Below are 21,336 nucleotides of genomic sequence, written 5' to 3' on the forward strand. Positions count from 1 at the left end.
CATTTGCAGATAAAGATTACAGTTCTGATGCCACTTACAGTTCTGATGTTAGATGGTGTACAAGGTAAAAATTGCAGTCTAGTGGTCTTCAAAGAAGTAAATATTTTGTGTGCTAGTAATTTCGTTTTGTAAATGTCGTTACATAAATCTGTTCTAAAAGTATATTTAGTTATAATTTTGATTACAAAAGTAGTTCGAGAGTAATGCAATTTTGCATCAAATTTTTACAAATTTTTGTTCTAAGATCGCTCCAATATAAAGCAAGTTAGTGAAAAAGGTAGCGAGCAGCAACCAAAACACGGCATGTCATCCAACGGCGTAGCTAGGGTGGGGCAAGGGGGGACATCTGTCCCTGGGCGCAGCATCCAAGGAGCGCCTAATTGATGCTGCGAAATTTTTTAATGAAATGTTTTCCATTCTTGGCACATAGAAAGGCGCGCAAATTCTTAAGTTGTCCCCGGGCGCTGGGAACTCTAGTTACACCCTTGATGTCATCAGAAGGAAGATTTCTATGATAGATAAGTTAAAAAGTGTTAGATGGAAGGTGGATTATCTATAAATGGTCCAAATATTTGTCTGTTCCGTGAAGCATTCTGAAAGTCTACACGAATTGCGGTTGTGGCGACAAGGGCAATGTGAGCATTGGAAACCTAGGACAACCATTTGCATTTTCATCAGAAGGTGAAGTAAAATAAGTGAACTTAATCGTCCAGGCGCAAAAAACTTTTTTTTTTATGTCAACCAAGTTTGACATCTGGTGTGCAAAATAGCAAAAGAAAGAAGAAGAATATTGTATGGAGGCAATGACAACTTTCCGTTCAAGAACGTGAAAACAAGTGCCCGCTGGAAATGCAGACCCGAATGGATGACTTGTGCTGTACCTGTAACGAGAGATACATTTATGGAAAGAATCGTAGCTCCTGGGTATTGTGCTGCTTCTGCTTGCAATGCTTCCACAAGCACCTTGGTTCATCTGAATCAAGCTGCTGGTAGCAGTGTTGGAATCTAAATCATTTGCATCGGCAGTGATAATGATATAAACGGTGCCAGTGAGTACAGTGTAAGTGGATTACACTATCACGAAATTGAGTATGCTGTCATTAAATTAGGTAGTTCACGAGTTAGTATAATGTATTTCCTGTACTTTCTGTTTTATATAGTTTGCCCATCTTTTACCACAGGAGCTTAAGTTTACATAAATATTTTTAACATAGAAAATACAGCCTTACTGCAAGCTTGAAATACGGGTTTTTTTTCGCTCTTGATCTAGTATCACAAAGGTACAATGTTAAAATCGTTCTAGGCTTTATCAGAATATTAGTCTAGCTTTTCTTTACTGCCGGATGAATTTTTGTCCCGTCTTAACTACGAGAATCAAAACAAAGTATATATAAAAAATATGAGATAATTAAAGTTTGATTGTTGACTTCAGCTTTAAATACTAGACTAAACTAACTAACATAACTTTGTTCGCTTCTCGAGGAAATGACAAATAACAATGTGTTAAATTATGTACAATTCAAAAGTTTGAGTTAGATCCTAACTCCTGGCTTGACAAATCGCGCTACTATAAATATTAAATCAAACGAAAAGCTCGCCAATTGATCGAAATATCTCTCACGACGCAAGACAGCAACAGAAAAGCTTTACTACGGCCGACTCAAGCTTCAAGTCCTTCTTCGTAAACTTAGATACTTAATCATATTAAAACTATTTCCATATTCTGGTAGAATCGACGGAACAGTAGGTGTATATGACAGATTTTAACACAGGCAATGAAGTGTTAAACATGTTAATTAAAATAAACTTTACGAAATTACACTGTACACTTTATTGCATAAGTTTGTTTTCCCAAATCAATTGAATCAATTGAATTTTAAAAGTAAAATACATTTTTAATTTTGAATTTCATTTATCCCATTTTTAGTAAGAATGTCATTAAAAAGAAATTACTGTTTATGGAAGAAAATAAATACTGCATACCTATTCTTGCAGCAACAGACATTTAGACGTTATTGAGGCGTACCTCGATTTTTCCCTAATCTACGTTTATAATTTGATTTATAATTCTTTCTAAAGATTTCTTCCTGTTATTCGGACATATGCATTCGTCTACTAACTATACTAATAATAATTTGTCGAAATAATTTGAAATAAAATATCAAGGTATAATACAGCACTGCTTTTTAATGTAGTACATCATGTCTTATTATTTCATTTGATAACTTCAAGACGTGCTAACAGAAATAATATCAATAATGCCATTTATTTTGGATCTATCTCTTTCCCTCGATATTTCTCGAAAGACTAGTTATCTCCTTTTTTTATTAGCATAATCTATTTTTTATGATGATGCACTTTTGGTTCTATCAGTACAATTTCCTTTCTAATTTTATATGTAAAATAATTATTTTGCCTTGAAATCCGGCCTCTTCAAAAGACCACATGGATATATAAGAGGCACTGATAGCTAGCAGCTTGCTCCCCGTTTATTTTTCAGTGAACGGACAACTAGTTGTTGTTTTCTGTGATTTACCTTAATCAGTTAACCAATCAATAATTACTGAGTCTAATAAGTTTTCTCGAAGCGAGAAATGGGAAAAATCAGCTCTGCGCTTAACGAGAATAGAGTCACAGATCTTCCAGTTGTTAGCTGGATGTGCTACCTACTATATCACTAGGGCACTCAAAGAAGGGATGAAATAATGTCTTGCAAATCAATCTAATTTTTTCGGAATTTTTCAGCATCACTGTCGTCAATGAATTTCTTTAAATGATGAATCCATTGTTTCTAACTCTCACAACAACTGTCTATTACAGTTTTGGAAACCAATTTGTTTGAAACTTCACCTTAGTTTTCTGATCTGGCATCAGTTGATTTCTGCTTTTTCTTAAAAAATCAAGACGTGAAAAATTCTAGAGTTTTTGCCTAGTGTGTAGAGAAAGCTAGACGGCAAGAATGGCATTCAATAGCGCAAGCTAAGAATACATGTGTAACTGAGAAAAGACAACAAAGTTTTGCGAACAATAAATCCGTTGTTTCAAGAAATGCATCGATATTGGGGTGTGCGGAAAAAATGTCACCCGGAGAAAGGGAAACGGAAAGAATGTCCCCGGAAAATAAGGAACGGATAAAATGTCACTCGGAAAATAAGGAACGGAAGAAAAGGAACTCTAAAATCTCGCCAAATAATGTCGCCGATTGGAGTTGGGGAAACCTGCCAAATTCTAATTTAACGGGCAGGGTTATAGTGGGCTTTCTTGAGGGAGGTTTTCAGGGTAAGACGTTGAGTTGGCTGCAGCTGAGCAAGGTCATGTCGATAGCAGGTTTTTTCAATTTGCCTGCGGGAAAATCTTATGTTCTCCCCGCGTTTGCTTCACCCGTTTCCTTGAGGAGACCGACCCACGTCACCCAGAAGGCAAGAATTCACGGGGAGCATGTCCATGTCCATGTCCTAGTCCTAATAATTAGTATTTGGCCCTAATAAGGGTCTTTACTAGTATATAATATCATTCCCTGAAAAGGGAGCCTATTTAAGTTCGTCATCCGCATATGGAAGAAGTTTGCGCTCCTAGCGCAAAAATAAAAAAGCGATGGGTTGAAACGATCACGGGGAGCAAATGTTTCTCTTCTGTTAAATACCAATGATTGCCGGCCTTGAAACTAAATTTCATCCATCCCTAACTGGAAGCTAACAGTTTGTTCACATTAAATTGTTGATAAATGACGAATTGTCAGTAAAGACGGCACGCGGAAGCTGCTTGTTTGCTGGACTAAATAGCTTAATAATTTGACAAGCAGTAAAAATTTAAACAGAACTATTGGCGTAGTATAGACTGTTATTTTTTATTACGTTTTAACGAATCTAGCAATAATATTATATTATGTATTCATTTATTATTAATCTATGCGTTATATGAAATATAATTTTCTAAATACTAACGATTTATCATCAGTTAATTTATAAAACGGCAGATATTTTAGAGTATCAACTTTTTTTTTTTTCACTTTAACGGTTTATCATTAGCTTTTTTTTTTTTTTTTTTTTTTTTCCAAGTCCAAAGAGACTTTGTTCCTGGAGGACTATTCTTTTCGTTTTGTGATTTTGCGTTGAATCACTTTTCAAGCTGTTGCCATCAAATGTTAGAGTCCTGCATTGTATTTGCAGAAATTAAATAATGAAAGATCTGCATAAATGTATGTATATTTCTCGCATTGTGATGAAACAACGAAACATAGAGCCATCGAATTTTGAAAGACGTAATCCTCCTACGAATATGGACATGTGGAAGACCAAATTTGAAATTTGGAATTTGTTTTATTATCGATTTCCTATTTTGTAACACTTTAACGAATATTTGATTAACAAACTCAACGATTTCCAAACTACCAATGGCAACGGGAGAAAAAAAAAAAAACTTTTTTTATCTCCAGCGCGCAGAACTGTGTATCGGAAATTCTAAAGATATGCTCATTATAAAATTATTTTGCGACATTGCTATTAAACTGAATTTTATAGTTTAAGTGCAAAGAACATGATATTTAATAAATAAAGGTAACACACAAAATGTTAAAAGAACGCCCTTTGGTCGTAATTTAAAACCTGAAACCTTTCAGATTTTTTTTGTTATTAAGTTTTTTTTTTTTTTTTTTTTTTTTTTTTTTTTTATATGAATGTTGGGCCCTCAGCCGACTTCAACTTGACCACTACTAAGGCCAGAAGTAGTTGTCCCTTTATTATGCAAGCAGCTAATAGGTGGACCACCTTTGCCTCCTATGAAGGGACGGACAATTAGAATTATGTATTCCCCTGGATTCGAACCCAGGCCGGGGTCCACCAGCGGCCAAGCGGTAAAATCGCTGAACACTGGTAGTTCGGTCCGGGGTTCGAATCCCGCGAACGGGCGGGCTGCATGGGCGTTTTTGTGGTTTTCCCCATGTGTAACGCGTCTACGAGCCAGTTTCCCTTAGAAAGTTCTACACGAAGGCAGATAGCCCTAGTGTGCTTTCCGTATTCTCAATACACCACCACCATCAAACCCAGGCCATTAGGTATCGCAGTTGGCTCCCCTAACCACTACGTCGTCTGGGCGGCATTAATCATTAGTTAGTTTATAGAATGTTATATTCTATACTAATTAATATAGTTATTTTAAAATAATTACCTAAACCGGCTTGGCTAGTATTTTCCCCGTCAAATACTTACTTATTCGAGGAAATAACTGAATTAAACGCTTTAATGGTAACATATATTTTACACCATATTTATTTTATATTATAATTTTTTCTATATATAAATATAGATACGGGCATACACGCAATCGAATCGGCTTAATGTATTTTCATTTATAGAATAATGCACTTCAGAATGTGAACAGTGAACTTTCTTCTGGTAATTATCTTTCTATGATAATCAGTATTTCTGAAAACGTGAACATCGGTGCTGAGAGCTATTTCTTTAATTCGCAAAAGCCCAAAATCTTATGAACCTGTGTTAATCATCTTAGAAAGGGTTTACTGTACTTTCCGACCCTAACTATAGCAATTTATTGGTATGAAAAAATTTCATATAGTAGAATATAATCCATTCATGCGAGCCCTGTCATAAGAATAATTTAATAAAGAAGCAAAATTATCATTGTATTCAAAATTGCATTTTTCGAGCGAGGTAGTAAGGAGTTCTGACTTTCTTATCGGTTAAATGTTGCTATTTCCGATTTTTAACTTGCTAATTTAACATTTATTTTATTTATTTTTTTTTAGCCCAAAGGGGCATTAGACCCAAAGGGCTATTAGTCTCAAAACGACATTTTGCGTGGTTTCACTTTCTGCGAGGATTCACTTTTTAAACTGTTGCTACAAAATATTGTCATGCATTATATTTAAAGAAACTAAATAATGAAGATTCTGCATGAATGCATGAATGTTTCACGCATTTTCCAAAAACAACAGTACTAGAGACATCCAATTTTGAATAACGTAGTCCTCCAACCGAACATGAGCACTTGGAATCCCGAATTTGGAATTTGTTTTATTAGCTATTTCCAGTTTTGTAAAACCTTAGCGAATTTTTCATTAACAAACTCATCGATTTAAAAGCGTACAATGGGAAGAAACACTGTACGGAAAAAAATGTATCTCCAGCGCCCGAAACTGTGTATCGGAAATTCTTAAATTATGCTCTTTTTAAATGTTTTGTGATATTGCTGTTGAACTGAATTTTATGGTTAAGTGCGAAGAACATTATATTTAATCAATAAAGGCACCATACAAAATGTTAAAGAAACATCCTTTTGGGCGTAATATAAAATATTATATGGGCGTAATATATAATATAAAGCTTTCAGATTTTCCTTTATTCTCTCTTTCTCTCTCTCTCTCTCTCTTTTCATTCAAATATAAACTGTAATATTAACAAAACTAACGTGGGTTCCTACTTACGAAAGGAGTTGAAAATTCATTGATTAAGGGGTAGAGGCTTTCTGCTTTGGAAAGAATGCTTTTAAGGAGTCTTTATAAAGGAATTCTTGTAATTACTTTGCGCACCTGAAAAGCACGTGAACTCTATGCACTTATATCTATAACTTTGGATTACAGTGCCTAATCAACACCTTGAAAGAACGGTAATGGTGCTTACGGGATAAAATTGTATCTCCCATTAAGGCTTTTATTTATGGGATCGACATTCCACATCGATACTGCATATGATCGAGAAGGCATAACGTCGACACTGACATACGAACGATAGTTATCGGCACAAACGACATGGTAAAAAAGAAATTTTAATAATGGTATAATAATAAGTAAAAGAATGATTGCACATTTTTTACGTGCACAGAATCTTCACAGGCTTACAGTCGACACCACATACAGTTTGCCTATTTACAATCGGCATTTTCATAATAGCCAACCGTGTGTAACCAAGAAAATAAAAATTTGATAAAATTAGCAATTTCCAGGGTAACTGCATAAGATCGACAACGATGCAAATCGAAACCGGTTACTGAGCTTTTGTTTTGATCGTGCACATTACCGATCGTGGGTGTCATTTTCGAAGTTACGAAGGAAAGATTTGAAATATTAAAGGGAGCTATTATGTGTCCACAAGAGACAACATTTTTCGTTTATTTACCAGTTGTAAAAGTGAGCCACCTGTAACTGAGAAATGAATTCTGGTAGTTCAGTCTGAATCAATCCCTGCGAATGATCTGGTTGTATAGATATTTTCAAGGTTTTGTCTTATGTGTAATGTATACAAGCCAGCTTCTCTCAGAAAGTCCCCCATGATGCTACCCTCTATTTCTCTTTTCAAACTGTTGCCACCCAATGTTAGAGTCCTGCATTATATTTGAAGAAATTAAATAATGAAAAATTTGCATAAATGTATGTATATTTCTCGCATTGTGATAAAACAACGGAACATAGAGCTATCGAATTTTGAATGACGTAATCATCCTACGAATATGGGCATGTAGAAGACCAAATTTGAAATTTGGAATTTGTTTTATTATCGATTTCATATTTTGTAAAAGTTTAACCAATTTTTGAGTAACAAACTCAACGATTCAAAAGGGAGCAATAGCAGCACTCTACGGAAAAAAAAAAAAAAAAAAAAAAAAAAAATTGTCTCCAGCGCTCGGAACTGTGTATCGGAAATTTTAAACATATGCTGCGACATTGCTATTCAACTGAATTTTATGGTTTAAGTGCAAAGAACATATTTAATAAATAAAGGTAACACACAAAACGTTAAAAAAACACCCCTTCGGACGTAATTTAAAATCTGAAAACTTTCAGAATTTTTTTTCCCCCCAATGGCGTGGTATAATGAATCACTAAAAACGAAGCTGAGCTTCTAAATATCATTTTGCAGCTTTAGAATGATACCGCTAATTTAATTATCCAGAACTCGAAATATTGAATAAATTTGAGTTAAATAAAATTCAAAATTAATGCGAAAGAATGTTTTAGCAAATTTCATAGGTGTTTTCAGTTATAAACTATATTTTTTCTTTCTGCGTTTGTTAAGAGTGAAACAGGTTATGTTCTGCTGTTCTGTAATTTTTAATTAGGATCGTAACAGAAATGTTTCTTGACGAAGAGATGAAAACTGATGAAAACAGTCAATTTTCTATTTATGAGAAAACTTTATTATGACTTTGGAGATTAAAAAGTACATATAAATATTATATTTCTCATTTTTCATGTTTTAAATAATTAGCAAGAAATATGGATTCGAATGCAGCAATTGTAGTTGTAATTCTAAATGAACTATTTATAGCAAATTTATCAATGAAGCAACAATCGTGTAATTTAAAAAAAAAAATGAATGCAAAATTCTATTCTTATTGTTTTGAGCTCAAGTTCTATGTTTGAAAAGCTTTCAAGTCTGAATTAATTACTTTTCAGACTTAAAATTCCAGTACAACTTTTGTATTTCAAATTTTGTTAGAAGTTGCTTAGCAGTTCTAAAACAAATATCATGCAGAATTTTAGCAGTATTACAAAAGGACTCAATAAGAGCTGATAAGGAAACTTCCGCCTATCTTTTGGGTTTTTTAATTGTTGAAGTGTATGGAGTCAAAATTAAAGCTACTAACAACCAGTTTTGAAGGTTGTCATTGCTTAAAATATTTGTAATTTTTAATAACGTCATGTTTATGAGGAAATGGCAATTCAGATAATAAGTACAATAACGTTCACTGGTAAGACAAGATTCATGATGCGAAACTTAGCTGAAAATATTTTAGTCCTATCTATATTAATGGTTTAAAATTTTAGCCATTTATGGTGGAATATTTTCAATTACAAAGCATTCATGGCAGTTATTAATTATGAATGAAATAAATCCTAATAAGCAGATTTCGTAGCATTGCCTGCTTTTGTATTTGAATACAAATACGAAAGTGTTGCATTAGGTAAATATTTGATTAAAGGTATAATTTACAACTAAGTGAGAGCCCATGAATCAAAAGTAATGTTATACAATGTCGCTTCTCAGAAATTGTAAGTAGAACAGAATGATTTCTGAAAAATCAATCAAATTTCAAGTTATTCTGAAAATGTTTTCTACAACCAAATTTAGACAGAGCCATCGCATAAATGCTGCTTATTATTAAATCGTCATTTTGAGGAGATGGATTAGAATTTTATATTTCTTTTTCATCAGTGGCATTTTGTTGTTCACCTTATGTCATTTGGTGATCAAAATATTTGGATCGAGTTTAGACTTTTCGGCAAATATTCAGTGTTTGCTATAAAACTTGGACAGAGAACGGGAGACCACTAGAGAGAAAAAAATAAGCAATGAAAAGAGTCACACTGGCAAAACAGAACATATTTATATGAATTTAGCAAAACTACGCTACAGTAATCATTGATAAAAGTATATCCCAGGAGAAAATACTCATATTATTATATAATGTTCCCTTAAAAAGAATGTAATATTTAGCAATCATACTTAGTATTGCCGATTTTTCAAAAAACACAAAATTCACAAGGTTTTTGCAAGCGAGTACACTATTCAATACTTTTCAAATGAGTCACACTTGATCAAACAAACCATAGGCTTATACACAACCGTCCAGGAGTAATTTAGTCAGGTATTTTTTTTTTAAATGTTAATTTGAAAAATATAGAATTAGTACTAAATATGCATAAATTTTAGACTTGATTTTATTTTAATTATAATATCAAGGACACTTATAACATAATATTCATGTCAAGAAGTCTCCCGCTTTCTTGACTTGCTTTCGTGGTGTAGTGGTCTGTACGCTGGGCGCGTATTCCAGAGCTCCGCGGTTCGATTCCCGGCGAGGGCGTTGCTCATTTTTCAAGTCTCATGCTTCCATAAAATATCGAATGTCTCTACAATGTAAGTAAGGAAATATTCGACATAACAGACATTTAACTTTTTTTTATAATATAAATTTTGCGTGGGAACAGTTTTACATTGAGCTGGAAATACGTTTATGTATTCTGCAGTAAAAATTTAATTCATTCCATTAATTATTTATGTATACTAAAAATTGATTTTTCATTTTATATAAAATTTATCTGGCGAAATTAAATTTAGAAATTTTCTTCATTGGCTATAATTTTCTTCCTTCTGCAGAGATTGGTATATAAACGAGACATATTTTGTCGAGTGCCGTAGCACACTGTCCATTTATTTATACGATGTTCCCATCATCGTATTTTTTGCGATCCTTTTGTGTTAATATATTCAAAAATTTAAAGTGCTATTACGTAAATGACAGCATTATATGTTGCATGAAGGAGATTAAATTGAATCCAAATTCAAAATATTCACATTTCTTTTCACTCATATTTCTAGCAATTTTATTTTCATAGGGAAAGTTACCAAACACTGATGATATAATAAGATTGACAGTAATTTGTGTTCTATATTGTTAAGCAGAATACATAATGCAGCTCATCAGCGCTCCAGCGGTCGCTTAACACTGACTTCACTGATAGTTCGACAGGGGCTCAAATCCCAGCAAACAAGCTGGTTGTAAGATAATTTACCGTATTTGACGGCATATAAGACGCCCTTTTTTTCCTAAATTTGGTCTCAAAAAGGTTACCTGCGTCTTATACGTGAAGGACACAGGTTAACTTTCAATACTGAATGGTATTTTTAGTCCGGATAAAGGTCTAGACACACATAAATTTTTCTACATCTTCATGTGTGTGGCCTTCTAAATAAGGGTGCGTCTTATATGCCGTCAAATACGGTAGTTATTTCTTCATGTGTAAGGTAAATACAATCAAGTTTCTTTTTCTCATACTTCGTGAAAACCTCCATGAAGGCATCCCTTCTCTTAGACAGTCAGTTCACGTGCTTTGCCATGATTCAAATAACCAAAGAAGAAATGAGGAGAAAATGCAGTAGATACTAGCTATTCAAGGGATAGAACAATTAATAATAGATGTAGAAGAGCATTTTTGAAATCATTTCTTGAGTATCAATCACGGGGAGTTCTAAATCACCGAGAGTTCTTAAATGTTAAATAACTTCAGTGCCTTTAATTGAGTCTGAAAATTAGAATGATGGAGTTAACTTTTTGAATTTTAAAATTTGCAATTTGCTAGGAAAGGCGAATCTTCTGCTCAAGTGCTTGCAACAATTTTGAAAATTCAAAATTTGCGAATCTATGGGCGACGTGCGTGATTAATTACATCAAATGCTTCTAATAATTCTTCTAATAACTATTAGAGTTTAACATAAAAACTCTAAAATTGCAGGGATTGTAAATAATCTAAAGAAATTTAGAAATACAACAAGATTTGACAGTTGAGGAAAATTGAAAAATACACTAATTATCATAAAAGATGAACAGAAAATAATTATAATGTAAGAAAGAAAAATTTTCTCCTTTCTTTTTGTTTATTTTCACAATTTTAAAAAAATGATATAAAACTAAAATTTGGTTACTTAGGGAAATTGCTATAAATTAAGCATAAAACAAACCAATGCGAAAATGGTTTCGCATACGAACTGAAACTGCAACACATTTCAACCAGTTTTAACCAGCTTCAGATGTTAAAATGTTCCATAATTAAGATCTTCTTATTGTAAATGTACAAAGTTTAAATCTTGGCATAAAATTAAATAACTTGGGCATTTAAAGCCCGAATATTGAAAAACATCATAATTAAGAATTTTTAAATTTTTGCAATAGCATACGTACAACATAATGATCAACAATTGATTCAAGGCTTTCATACAAATACAATAATCCGAATGAAATGTAAAAGATTATTACTATTCTAATTTATATTGAAAGTTGTTACGCGACCTTGAAAAATCAATATTATAATTTATAAAGCAGACATGTAACTGAAATTATTAAATTCCACAAAAAATGCAAATATAATGAGACTTTTCTAATGCGACCATTAACGGCGGCTTCAAGCAATGTTTAGGCCACTTATATAGATGGTTGCATTAGAAAGGCAAATGTATAACAGCCTGTTTATTTATGTTGTAGGAAACACTTTTAGATTTCGCCGTCATGAGATTCTCTGTACTTATATGTAAAACAGTTACAAATAATACGTCTTACTAAAACGATCTGACATATTTAGGCTTCTAAAATTATGTCAAAAATTTTAAAAAGGAAATCTAACAGAAAAGAAAATCCTGATTTGGTTAATTTAAAGCAGTTAACACAGTTTATGATAAATGAAACATTAATTAAACATCACAGGCTTCAGTATGAGAAAAGATTAGCATGATCATCAAATCAGATTATTTAGGTTATGGCAAAGTATCATAAGATTATCTGCCGAAGTGGATATGGATGCCTTCATGGAGGACTGTTTATAGCGAGGAGTTGCTACAAAAATTATCTCATACGTGTGATAGAAACTGACTCGTATTTATGTTACACATGGAGAAAACCACGAAAATTTCCTGGTAAGTAGCAAATCCGCCATGGTTTGAACGCCAGTCGAACTACCAACATTCAACGATTTTTACCTCTCGGCTGCTAGTGGTCGAAGGTCATTTAAGTTATTCTCTGAATTTCAAAGTTATCGGTCTATGCTTTATTACACGATTATTCACTCTCAGATTTTTGGAAACTAGAGATAAATTAAAAACTGGAATTCTAGGTAACCAAGTTAAATAATTAAATTTATTTAATTTTCCGTTTTGATACGTTTTACGTTAGGAATACGAAAAGCTCCCACGTATGATTTATTTGGAGAGTAGAATGAATAAGTTTCTTTCATTTGGTTTGGTTTATTTGACTATAACAAAGCGCACGAAAGTTATATGCCTAAGAGAAGGGTTGCCTTCGAGGAGAGCTTCCTAAGTAAAACTAGCTCGTAACCACGTTATATAGGGGAAAAACCACGAAAAGCTGCTTTGCTAGAAATCGAACCCAGATCTAACAACTAGGGTATTCAGCAACTTAACCGCTAGCCGCTTTTAAGTTTCCATAAGCTTTACACGTAATTGTAATTAATATAACTACTATGAGTAAAAATCCTTTTTAAGATATCCATCCATGTTTCAGCCTATCAGCGGCTGAGCGGTAAAGACGCTGAACACTGGTAGTTCGGTCCGAGGTTCCAAGCCCGCGAACGGGCTGGCTGCATGGGCACTTTCGTGGTTTTTCCCATGTGTAATATGTATACGAGCCAGTTTCCCTTAGAACGTTTTCCAAGAAGGCATCCCTCCCTTTAGGTAGATAGCCCTCGTGCGCTTTGCCATAATTGAATAATCCTAATCCATCCATGTTTCTAGTTGATTTTTGGTATTCTGTGAAGATCATCATCACCCTAGAAAGATGATAAGGATTACGTATTGGTGCATTGTAAAATGTATTAAATCCTCTCTAAGACGATCATCCACGTTTCTAATTATTTTGGTCTTTGGTGGAAGTGGTCGTCTTAAAGAGATAATGCTCGGCACAAGTGTTAATTTCTACTCTGGGAAATTCTTTTGGAAGAGTTCGCCATAAGAGGGTTCATTGCGTATTAAATGTTTAAATCTAGATCACGAGGTTATAGGACCCATTTTAATTAGATTTTAAAATTTTAGTAAAAAAAATCTGAAAGGTTTCAGATTTAAAATTACGTCCAAAGGGGCTTTTTTAATATTTTGTGTGTGTTACCATTATTTATTAAATATCATGTTCTTCGCACTTAAACCATAAAATTCAGTTCAAGAGCAGTATCGCAAAATAATTTTAAATTGAGCACATTTTTAGAATTTCCGATTCACAGTCTCACGCGCTGGAGATAAAAATGTTTTTTCTGTCCAACGTTGCCATGGCTCGCTTTGAAATTCTTGAGTTTTTTAATCAAAAATTCGTTAACGTTTTACAAAATATAAAATCAATAATAAAACAAATTCCAAATTTCAAATTTGTGCTTCCAGTTGCTCATATTCGTAGTAGGATTACGTCATTCGAAACTCGATGGCTCTAGGTACCGTTGTTTTATCACAATATTTGGTGGCAACAGTTTGAAAAGTGAAACGGACATTCAGATTAATTCGACGCAAAATCGCAAAATCAAAACAATAGTCCCTCAGGGACTAATAATTTTGAAATAAACCTCTTAATTTTAATAACTGTGGTATTCTTGTTTTCAAACTTAAGTGCAAAATTAAACAATTTTTTCCTGTGCAGATACGTTACTTTTAATTAAAATCAAATGAGAAAAAAAAATATGCGAAAATTAATTAGCTAAAAAATTTAGTACTATTCTTATCGCAAACCGTAACTTGAAATTGCATCTACAACTGTTTCTTATACTAAAGCTCAGGATGAATTCGTTTTCTGTTATGCGTCAATCAATGTTTCACTAAACCGCAGCTTAAGGCTATAACTACATGCGGTACGAGCAGAGTAATTACTAAAGACCTGACAATGACCGATGCTGGACAACCCGCCTTCCCCGCTGGCTTCCATCGCGAAAGCTGCTCCCGCTAAACACCCCTCTATTTTTAACCTTAAGGGAGAAAACAGCAGCTAAGAAATCTTCTTGCTTCTACTCGCACATGTTTCCGGTAATCCGAAGTTACGGTTGTTGAGTTAAAACTTTTATCACCCAGCTTGGCGATCTTTCTAAATATGCCTTATATTTCCCATTGCAAACGAAGGGTGACATTTCCCCGTTCCTTATTTTCCGGGGACATTCTTTCCGTTTCCTTTTTTTCGGGGTGACATTTTTTCCTACAATCGATATTGGAGGCGATTTTATTTTTTAAAAAAGTTGAGTAACTAAACATTTAAAAGATATAAAACATAATTAGCTATCTTAAATTATTTTAAGTAAATGACGAAGCCTTCTTAACAGTTTCACTTGTCACGAATTTTGAACGCTTTGGAACTTGTTGGTACAATGTGCAGTTTAAGCATGTTATATTTGTCACAATTTTTATGTTATTTTACCTGAATAGAGTGCATTTTTAAATGTAAACTGAGTGGAGATTTGTTTCTATTTTCATAACTTTCCCACTTTTTGTTTTAGAAAATGGTACCTTGGCTGTCTTACGTCAGTATTATTTGCGTCATAACGTTTGTGATAATGTTTGCTGTTGGTCCAGGTAAGAATCTTCATAAAATTAGAACGTTACGTAAAAAGAATTAAAGAGTACTAATCGGGGAAAATATTGTGATAGTAATCCTTTACGAACAAAAATATTATGCTTTTTATAAAATATTTCATGTTAGAATTTTAGTAGCTAAGCATGAAAATGAAATTTTATTAGCATCTCATATAGCTTTTAGTTGTGAAATAAGAATATATTGCTGTACTGTTTTACAATGTTTAGTTGCATGAAACAGAAAGATTAAGGGTCCAAAACTTAATCAAAGGATTAAGGGTCTCCTTTGTTTCTTTTAAATTTTTAAAGATGTAGGCATAAATGATCAACTGACTAAAAGCAATGAATCATTGTCGGAAGACTGGAAATTTTAGCAAATCTTTCAGAAATATACCAGAAAAGAAAAAATAAATATCTATAAAACCTTATGGTATAATACGTGTGTAAAAGCTTATCATTTATTTTGAAAAGAAGGCTTAATATTTTTACGGCTGACGTGCATATGCATTTTGCATCAGTGTTACAGTTCCTCCCCCCCCCTTTTTTTTTTTTTTCAAAAAGTTTCATTTGTCGTTTTTATGCAAAATCTTCCATTAGTATTCCATTTTTAGCTACATCACTCTAAACATGTTTTGTATTTTCTCCAATATCTAACTACAGAAATTATGCATATTACTATTTCTTAACATACTTTCCGACGTTCAAGTTGAAGTGTCAGATAAGTAGACCTCGATATTTTAATTAAATGCCCAATAATAATAGGCATAGCAAGAGCTTGAAAATTCTATGGAACAGTGGATCTTAGAACATCGTTAAAACGGGTACATTGTCACGCACAATGCAATATCTATTAGTGTTTCATAGGATACATTTAATTTGAATATTAAAGATTTTAAAGTTAAACAGAATTTGTGTTTGACCTAAATACTGTTCTAAATTTACAGATACTTAATCAGACGAAATTTTTCCGTCATTATTTAATATTAAAAATAAAATAAATACAGTAAGAGTAAATACAGCAGAAATTATACAACTAAAAATTTATTTTTGTTCTCAACTTGAACTACAGAACTAAACTAGCACATACAAATTTCTTCCCCTTCTCCCGGGAATCTCAAATAACAATGAGTTCAAAAGTTCAAGCTTAGGCCTTGCTTGTGAAATTGCACGAGTCCTATTTAATATTCAGTGGAAAAAAAAACTTATGAATTGACAGGAATATCTCTTATGCTATACAGGAACATTTTGGCTGTTACTACGGCTAGCTGAAGCTCTTAATTCTCTCTCTTAGATTCTTACTTTTAATTTCTCAGAAGTTTTTTTTTTTTTTTTTTCTTATTAATATTTTGGTGGAATAGACGAAATAGTAGGAATATGGGACAGATTACACTATTAAGTTGACGTTACATTTTATATAATGCAGACGCGTATAAGCTAGTATGACATGCAAATTAAAGTAAACATTATACGATTTATTGACTCAGTCGGTTTTTGAAAAAAAAAGCGACGACGATGCAGCGAGAGATAATCAGAATAAAATAAATGAACATTTTATTTCAGATGATGACGACAGAACTCATATGTGCGTTAATGACTTTTTAAGAAATTTTTAAAATAAATAAAAGAAAAAAAAAGTTTCATTTGCTTAAAATTATTTTTTACATTGTTCTGGTAGCACACATTATCTCCATTTTTTATTGTTTACCTTTATAAAATTCGTACTGAATTATGATATCCACCATTGAAGGATTGGCTGAGAAGATTAAACACTAAGCAGCTCAACCCGAATTCCAATCCTGAAGAACAAACTGGCTGTGTGGATGTTTTCTTAGATTTGGCGATATATTTTGACAGCACGTAAATAAACCAGTTTCTATTAGAAAATCCTCCACGAAGGTATCCCTTTCCATAGGCACTGCCTCCATGTGCATTGCTATATTCAATGAACGAACAATCATGGAATATTAACTTTTATTTATCATGGAATATTAACTTTTTATTGTTTTTATTTTTATTTATAAGGAAAAGTTTTTTAACTTAGTATTTTGTTTGGAAGGATAAATGCATAACTGATTTTTTTTCGATATAGTCATTAATTTTGTTAGTAAATATAAACAGAAAAGCTTGTTAGTTTTAATACCTTGTATATAAATCGATCAGACTTTTTGGGAAGGGGCGGTATTTGTTTGGTTTGAAACACGGACTTTGCAAAATACGATATTCATCGAATTATGTATTTAAGATAATTTTTCTGAGATATGCATTATTTATTTTTGTAAAATTTTTGTTTTTCTTGAATAACAACCATCGAAAAGACATTCTCTCAAAGCATGCATCAAAATAAAAATTCTTTCAGTAAAGTGCCGCAGCTTGAACTATGATGGCATTAAACAGGTCAAACACAAACATTTCGAATTTCAACAACTAACTTCTATTCTAAGATCTGAAGTTAATTCGAATTGTTCTGTCCAGCCTTCTAAGGGGAATCACAAAAAAATTTTCCCGATAAATGAATCCCTAGCGGCCTATCTGCTCAGTCAATCGAAATGAAATTTCAAATCTTGTTATTTGAAAGTTTGCACTCCAGCATTGTGGTTATTTAAAACCACAGAGCTCTCACGGTTGCAGTTACAGTGAAAAAATTTCGAAATTTTCGAATGACAGCACCAAATGTTTTTCCTGCTCAAATTATCAGTGCATTGATCGAATGTAAGTGGCGTTGGAACACGTATGATGAAACTTGCTAGCGTAAATCATTTGCAAATAAGAGCATTGTGAAAGACCAATGACCACACAAGACAGGACAGGAAAAACTTTTAATTCTGACAAATCTCTTGGACCTGATACGCATACCTTAGATTTCAGATAACCCCAGAATCAGAAATCCCTAGGAGTGAAGTAGCAGTATCGCAGTTTCCACAAACCTGCAAAATTATGGGAGATGGCTCTACATCCAAAGTACTTGCCGAACACACGACGTGTGAAGGAGCACCATCTTGTATTCATACAATGTCATTAACGACACTTCGCTGCTGCAGTTCTGGAATTGCGTAACTCTGCAATGTTGCTGTATGCCAAGCACTTGTAATGGAGCATGTTTTTATAGCGGTAGACATAACCGCTTCAAAGAAGTACGCACAGAGAGCAAATGTGCTTGTGATGCCGCACTGCAGAGTGACTTTAACTTCGTGTAAAGTCGCTGTAGCCACATCGTGAGGACTTCCGTTTGCCTAGCGAAAACCTACGTGGAGCTTACGTTCCCGGTTAAAGAGAAATTCGCCTCTTCCATCCATAATATCCTCAGTGGCCACCTGCTGCCTTCGTTATATCTGATGAGAAAAAAATCTGATGAGAAAAAAAAAATTCTCTTATTTATTAAAAAAAAGTCGACACGCTGTTCGTCTTCAGGTTGCAACGTCTGGACGCGCTAGAATCGATAAGGAAACATCCACAGACCAGAGCGCACAAGCTTGAGAACTCAGGTCTTAAGTTACATCCAAACTGCGAACAACATTTCTTGCAGTATGCAATGGGCCTACAGTAATTGTGTTTTGCACCTCCGCAAAAACATCAACAGGAACACATGGTCGTCCAGATCGCGGTCTATAACATTCCCATTTAGTTTTTTCAAATTTTTTTTATCAAATCACATATAGTTTTTACGGAACATGGCCTCGTCTTAACTTATAATTTCGCCAATAAACTCGTATTGCTTCGGCAGCATTTTCCCCGTTCAGATAAAGCAGCTTTATAATTTCACCTCGTTGTTTCCCTATAAGTATCATTTTGCTAGCCTGCTATCTTCGAGTAATTCTTTTGCATAAGGTGTTCTGGGACTGGCGCGTCTACGGTCTCTGCCTGTGAATTATGCAAAGCACGTCAATGCACCTCCTTTCCTATTTGTCATCGGTCCTTTACAATGCTCTCCTTTGTAAAGACTTTACCCTAGCAATTTTCGTCACATATGTTTCGTTACAATGCCATTTATGGTTTTTAATGCGCGGATCAATTTGTGCAAGAAAAACGTTGGTGTTGTCAACCGAAAAAAAAGTTTGAAATGTTTTCACTGTAACCCTAACCATGAGAGCTCTTTTGTTGAAAATCGTCACAGTCGTGAGCGCATACGTTCAAATAATAATATCTGAAATTTCATTTCGATTGGTTGAGCAGATAGGCCGCTAGGGCAGCTCGGCTGGTTCATATATCGAAGAAATATTTTTATGACCAACCTGTACTTCTAGCTGATCCTGGGGTAATTCGCTCTATCCGCTCTGCTGGCTGTTTCAAACAAAAGTAGCATAAGTAAAATGGCAGTAAATTTGAAAAAACTTGGAGAACTGTAACAACATAATTTCAGCGTTAACTTTAGAATTTTTCCAAGTTCTGTTAGCGTATAGTGGCAAAAAGACATTTAAAGTTTCTTTTATTTGCAGGCTCCATCCCTTGGTTCCTTGTAACAGAACTGTTTGGCCAAGGAGCACGTCCTATAGCTACAAGCATTGCTGTTACCGTCAACTGGAGCGCAAATTTTGTAGTGGGATTGGGATTTTTGCCTATTCAAGTAAGAACCACTTTTATTTTGACAGCTCATACTTCCATGGTTAAATAACTGAACATTAAATATTAAGTGTTCATTGTAAAAAAAAAACTCCTAGTATTCGAGTTTTATTCTTCATTCGGTAATACTAATTGTGCATAAACTTCTTGCAAATTCAGGAGCATTGAAGAAACTAAATGCTAATTAATTTACAAATTTATTTTGAATCGTATCGATATCTATTAAGTAACTTTAATAACTTGATATCGTTGTAAGAAGTAGAACTTGTTTTTTGCAGTGTTTTCAAGTATGCTCAGCCGCACAGACAGTATAGTGATCAGGGGAGCCGACTGCGATACAAAAGGACCCAGGTTCGAATCCTGGAGAAGACATGGTTGTAGCTGTCCTTCCCTTCACTGGAGGCAAAAATGCACCACCTATTAGGTGCCTCCATAATAAAGTGATCACCACTTTTGGCCTTAGTAGTAGCCAAGCCGAAGTCGGCTGAGGGATAGCCATTGGAGGGGGGAGTATGCTTATGTGCCAGAAAAACTGAGACGGCCGCTCTTTATTTTCAGTGTATGCCATCCCACCTCCATTAGTAAATGTTACCTTCTGCAATTGAAGTACATATGTGAGAAAATATCTTGGCAGTCCATTCTAAAGTAACCAATAGCGGCATATCATGATATAACTACTTCTGAAAAAGGCTTCATAATAGGTGTCGCAAAGTTAGATTACACTAGCTCTATTAACAATGCTATTTTCCCCCATAGTAGGATCATGGAATGCACCGCAAACACAAAAGCTCACGGAAAAAGCAAGCACCAAAAGGGGAAAGTAAAAAGGTCTGTAGAAGAAAACTCGCATTCATTTGTACTTACAAGAATCAGTTCTCCGTGACATTATCACCTTCAAAGGAGTTCTCTTCAGCATTCATACACTTCTGCATTCAGTGCTGCCATTGCTGGTAACAGTTCTGGAACGAGGTTTTTGGAAGGCCCTTCAGGAGATTCTCCGTTTTAGCCTGAACCTACTCAACTGAGGTGAAATTTGATTCCCTTAAATTAAGATTTAACTTTAGGAAATAAAAAAAAGTGTCGCATGGAGCCAAATCAGGTGAATAACGAGGATGCCGGCAGCACAGTAATGTTTTTGCTGGTCAGAAACTGCTTGACAGATAGGGCCGTGTGAGCGGGTGCATTGTCCTGGTGCAACAACCATCCATAACTCCACAACTTTGGTCTTTTTTTTCCTATTTTTTTACGAAGTCTTTTTAGTACTTCAGTGTCAAATATTGATTAACAGTCTGACCAATGAGAACCCATTCATTCATGATGAACGTGTTTTGGGTGGCCAGCACGTTCGTCATCTTCTACGCTGTCCCTTCCTCCCGAAAACCCCTTATGCCATTCAAACACACTTGTATGAGACAAAGTTTCATCTCCATTAGCCTCGGTTAACATTTCAAATGTTTCCCCCGTGGTGATTAAGTTTCACAAGAAACTTGATGTTGATTCGCTGTTCTGTTTGTTCGGTTTTTACATTAGACATTTTTCTGGCAGAATGCAGTTGCACGTGTTCACTCAATGATGAAGTACTCCCCACTGGCGTGGTCGGTTAAGTCGAAACTGGTCGCATGGATAGAGGAGATGTGTGGCATGACGTCACCAAAACAGTTGTTGCCAACTCACAAAACAGTTGTCTGTTTTCAAGCTACACACTCAGTCT

The 21,336-nt window shown here is 34.2% G+C and overlaps 1 protein-coding gene across 2 annotated transcripts in view; it reads left to right on the forward strand.

Moving 5' to 3' along the window:
* LOC118202936 (solute carrier family 2, facilitated glucose transporter member 1-like) overlaps positions 1–21,336 on the forward strand; it is a 184,180-nt gene that overhangs the window by 154,048 nt on the left and 8,796 nt on the right. For both annotated transcript variants that reach the window (XM_085808100.1, XM_035375150.2), the window contains exons 9-10: positions 14,993–15,068; positions 19,502–19,629. In XM_085808100.1, coding sequence (XP_085664226.1) covers positions 14,993–15,068; positions 19,502–19,629 — 204 coding nt within the window. The remainder of the gene's footprint in view (positions 1–14,992; positions 15,069–19,501; positions 19,630–21,336) is intronic.

This window comes from Stegodyphus dumicola, chromosome X1 (assembly GCF_044657685.1).
Source record: "Stegodyphus dumicola isolate Sdum_Otavi_A_Nest chromosome X1, ASM4465768v1".
Classification (NCBI taxonomy): Eukaryota; Metazoa; Arthropoda; class Arachnida; order Araneae; family Eresidae; genus Stegodyphus; species Stegodyphus dumicola.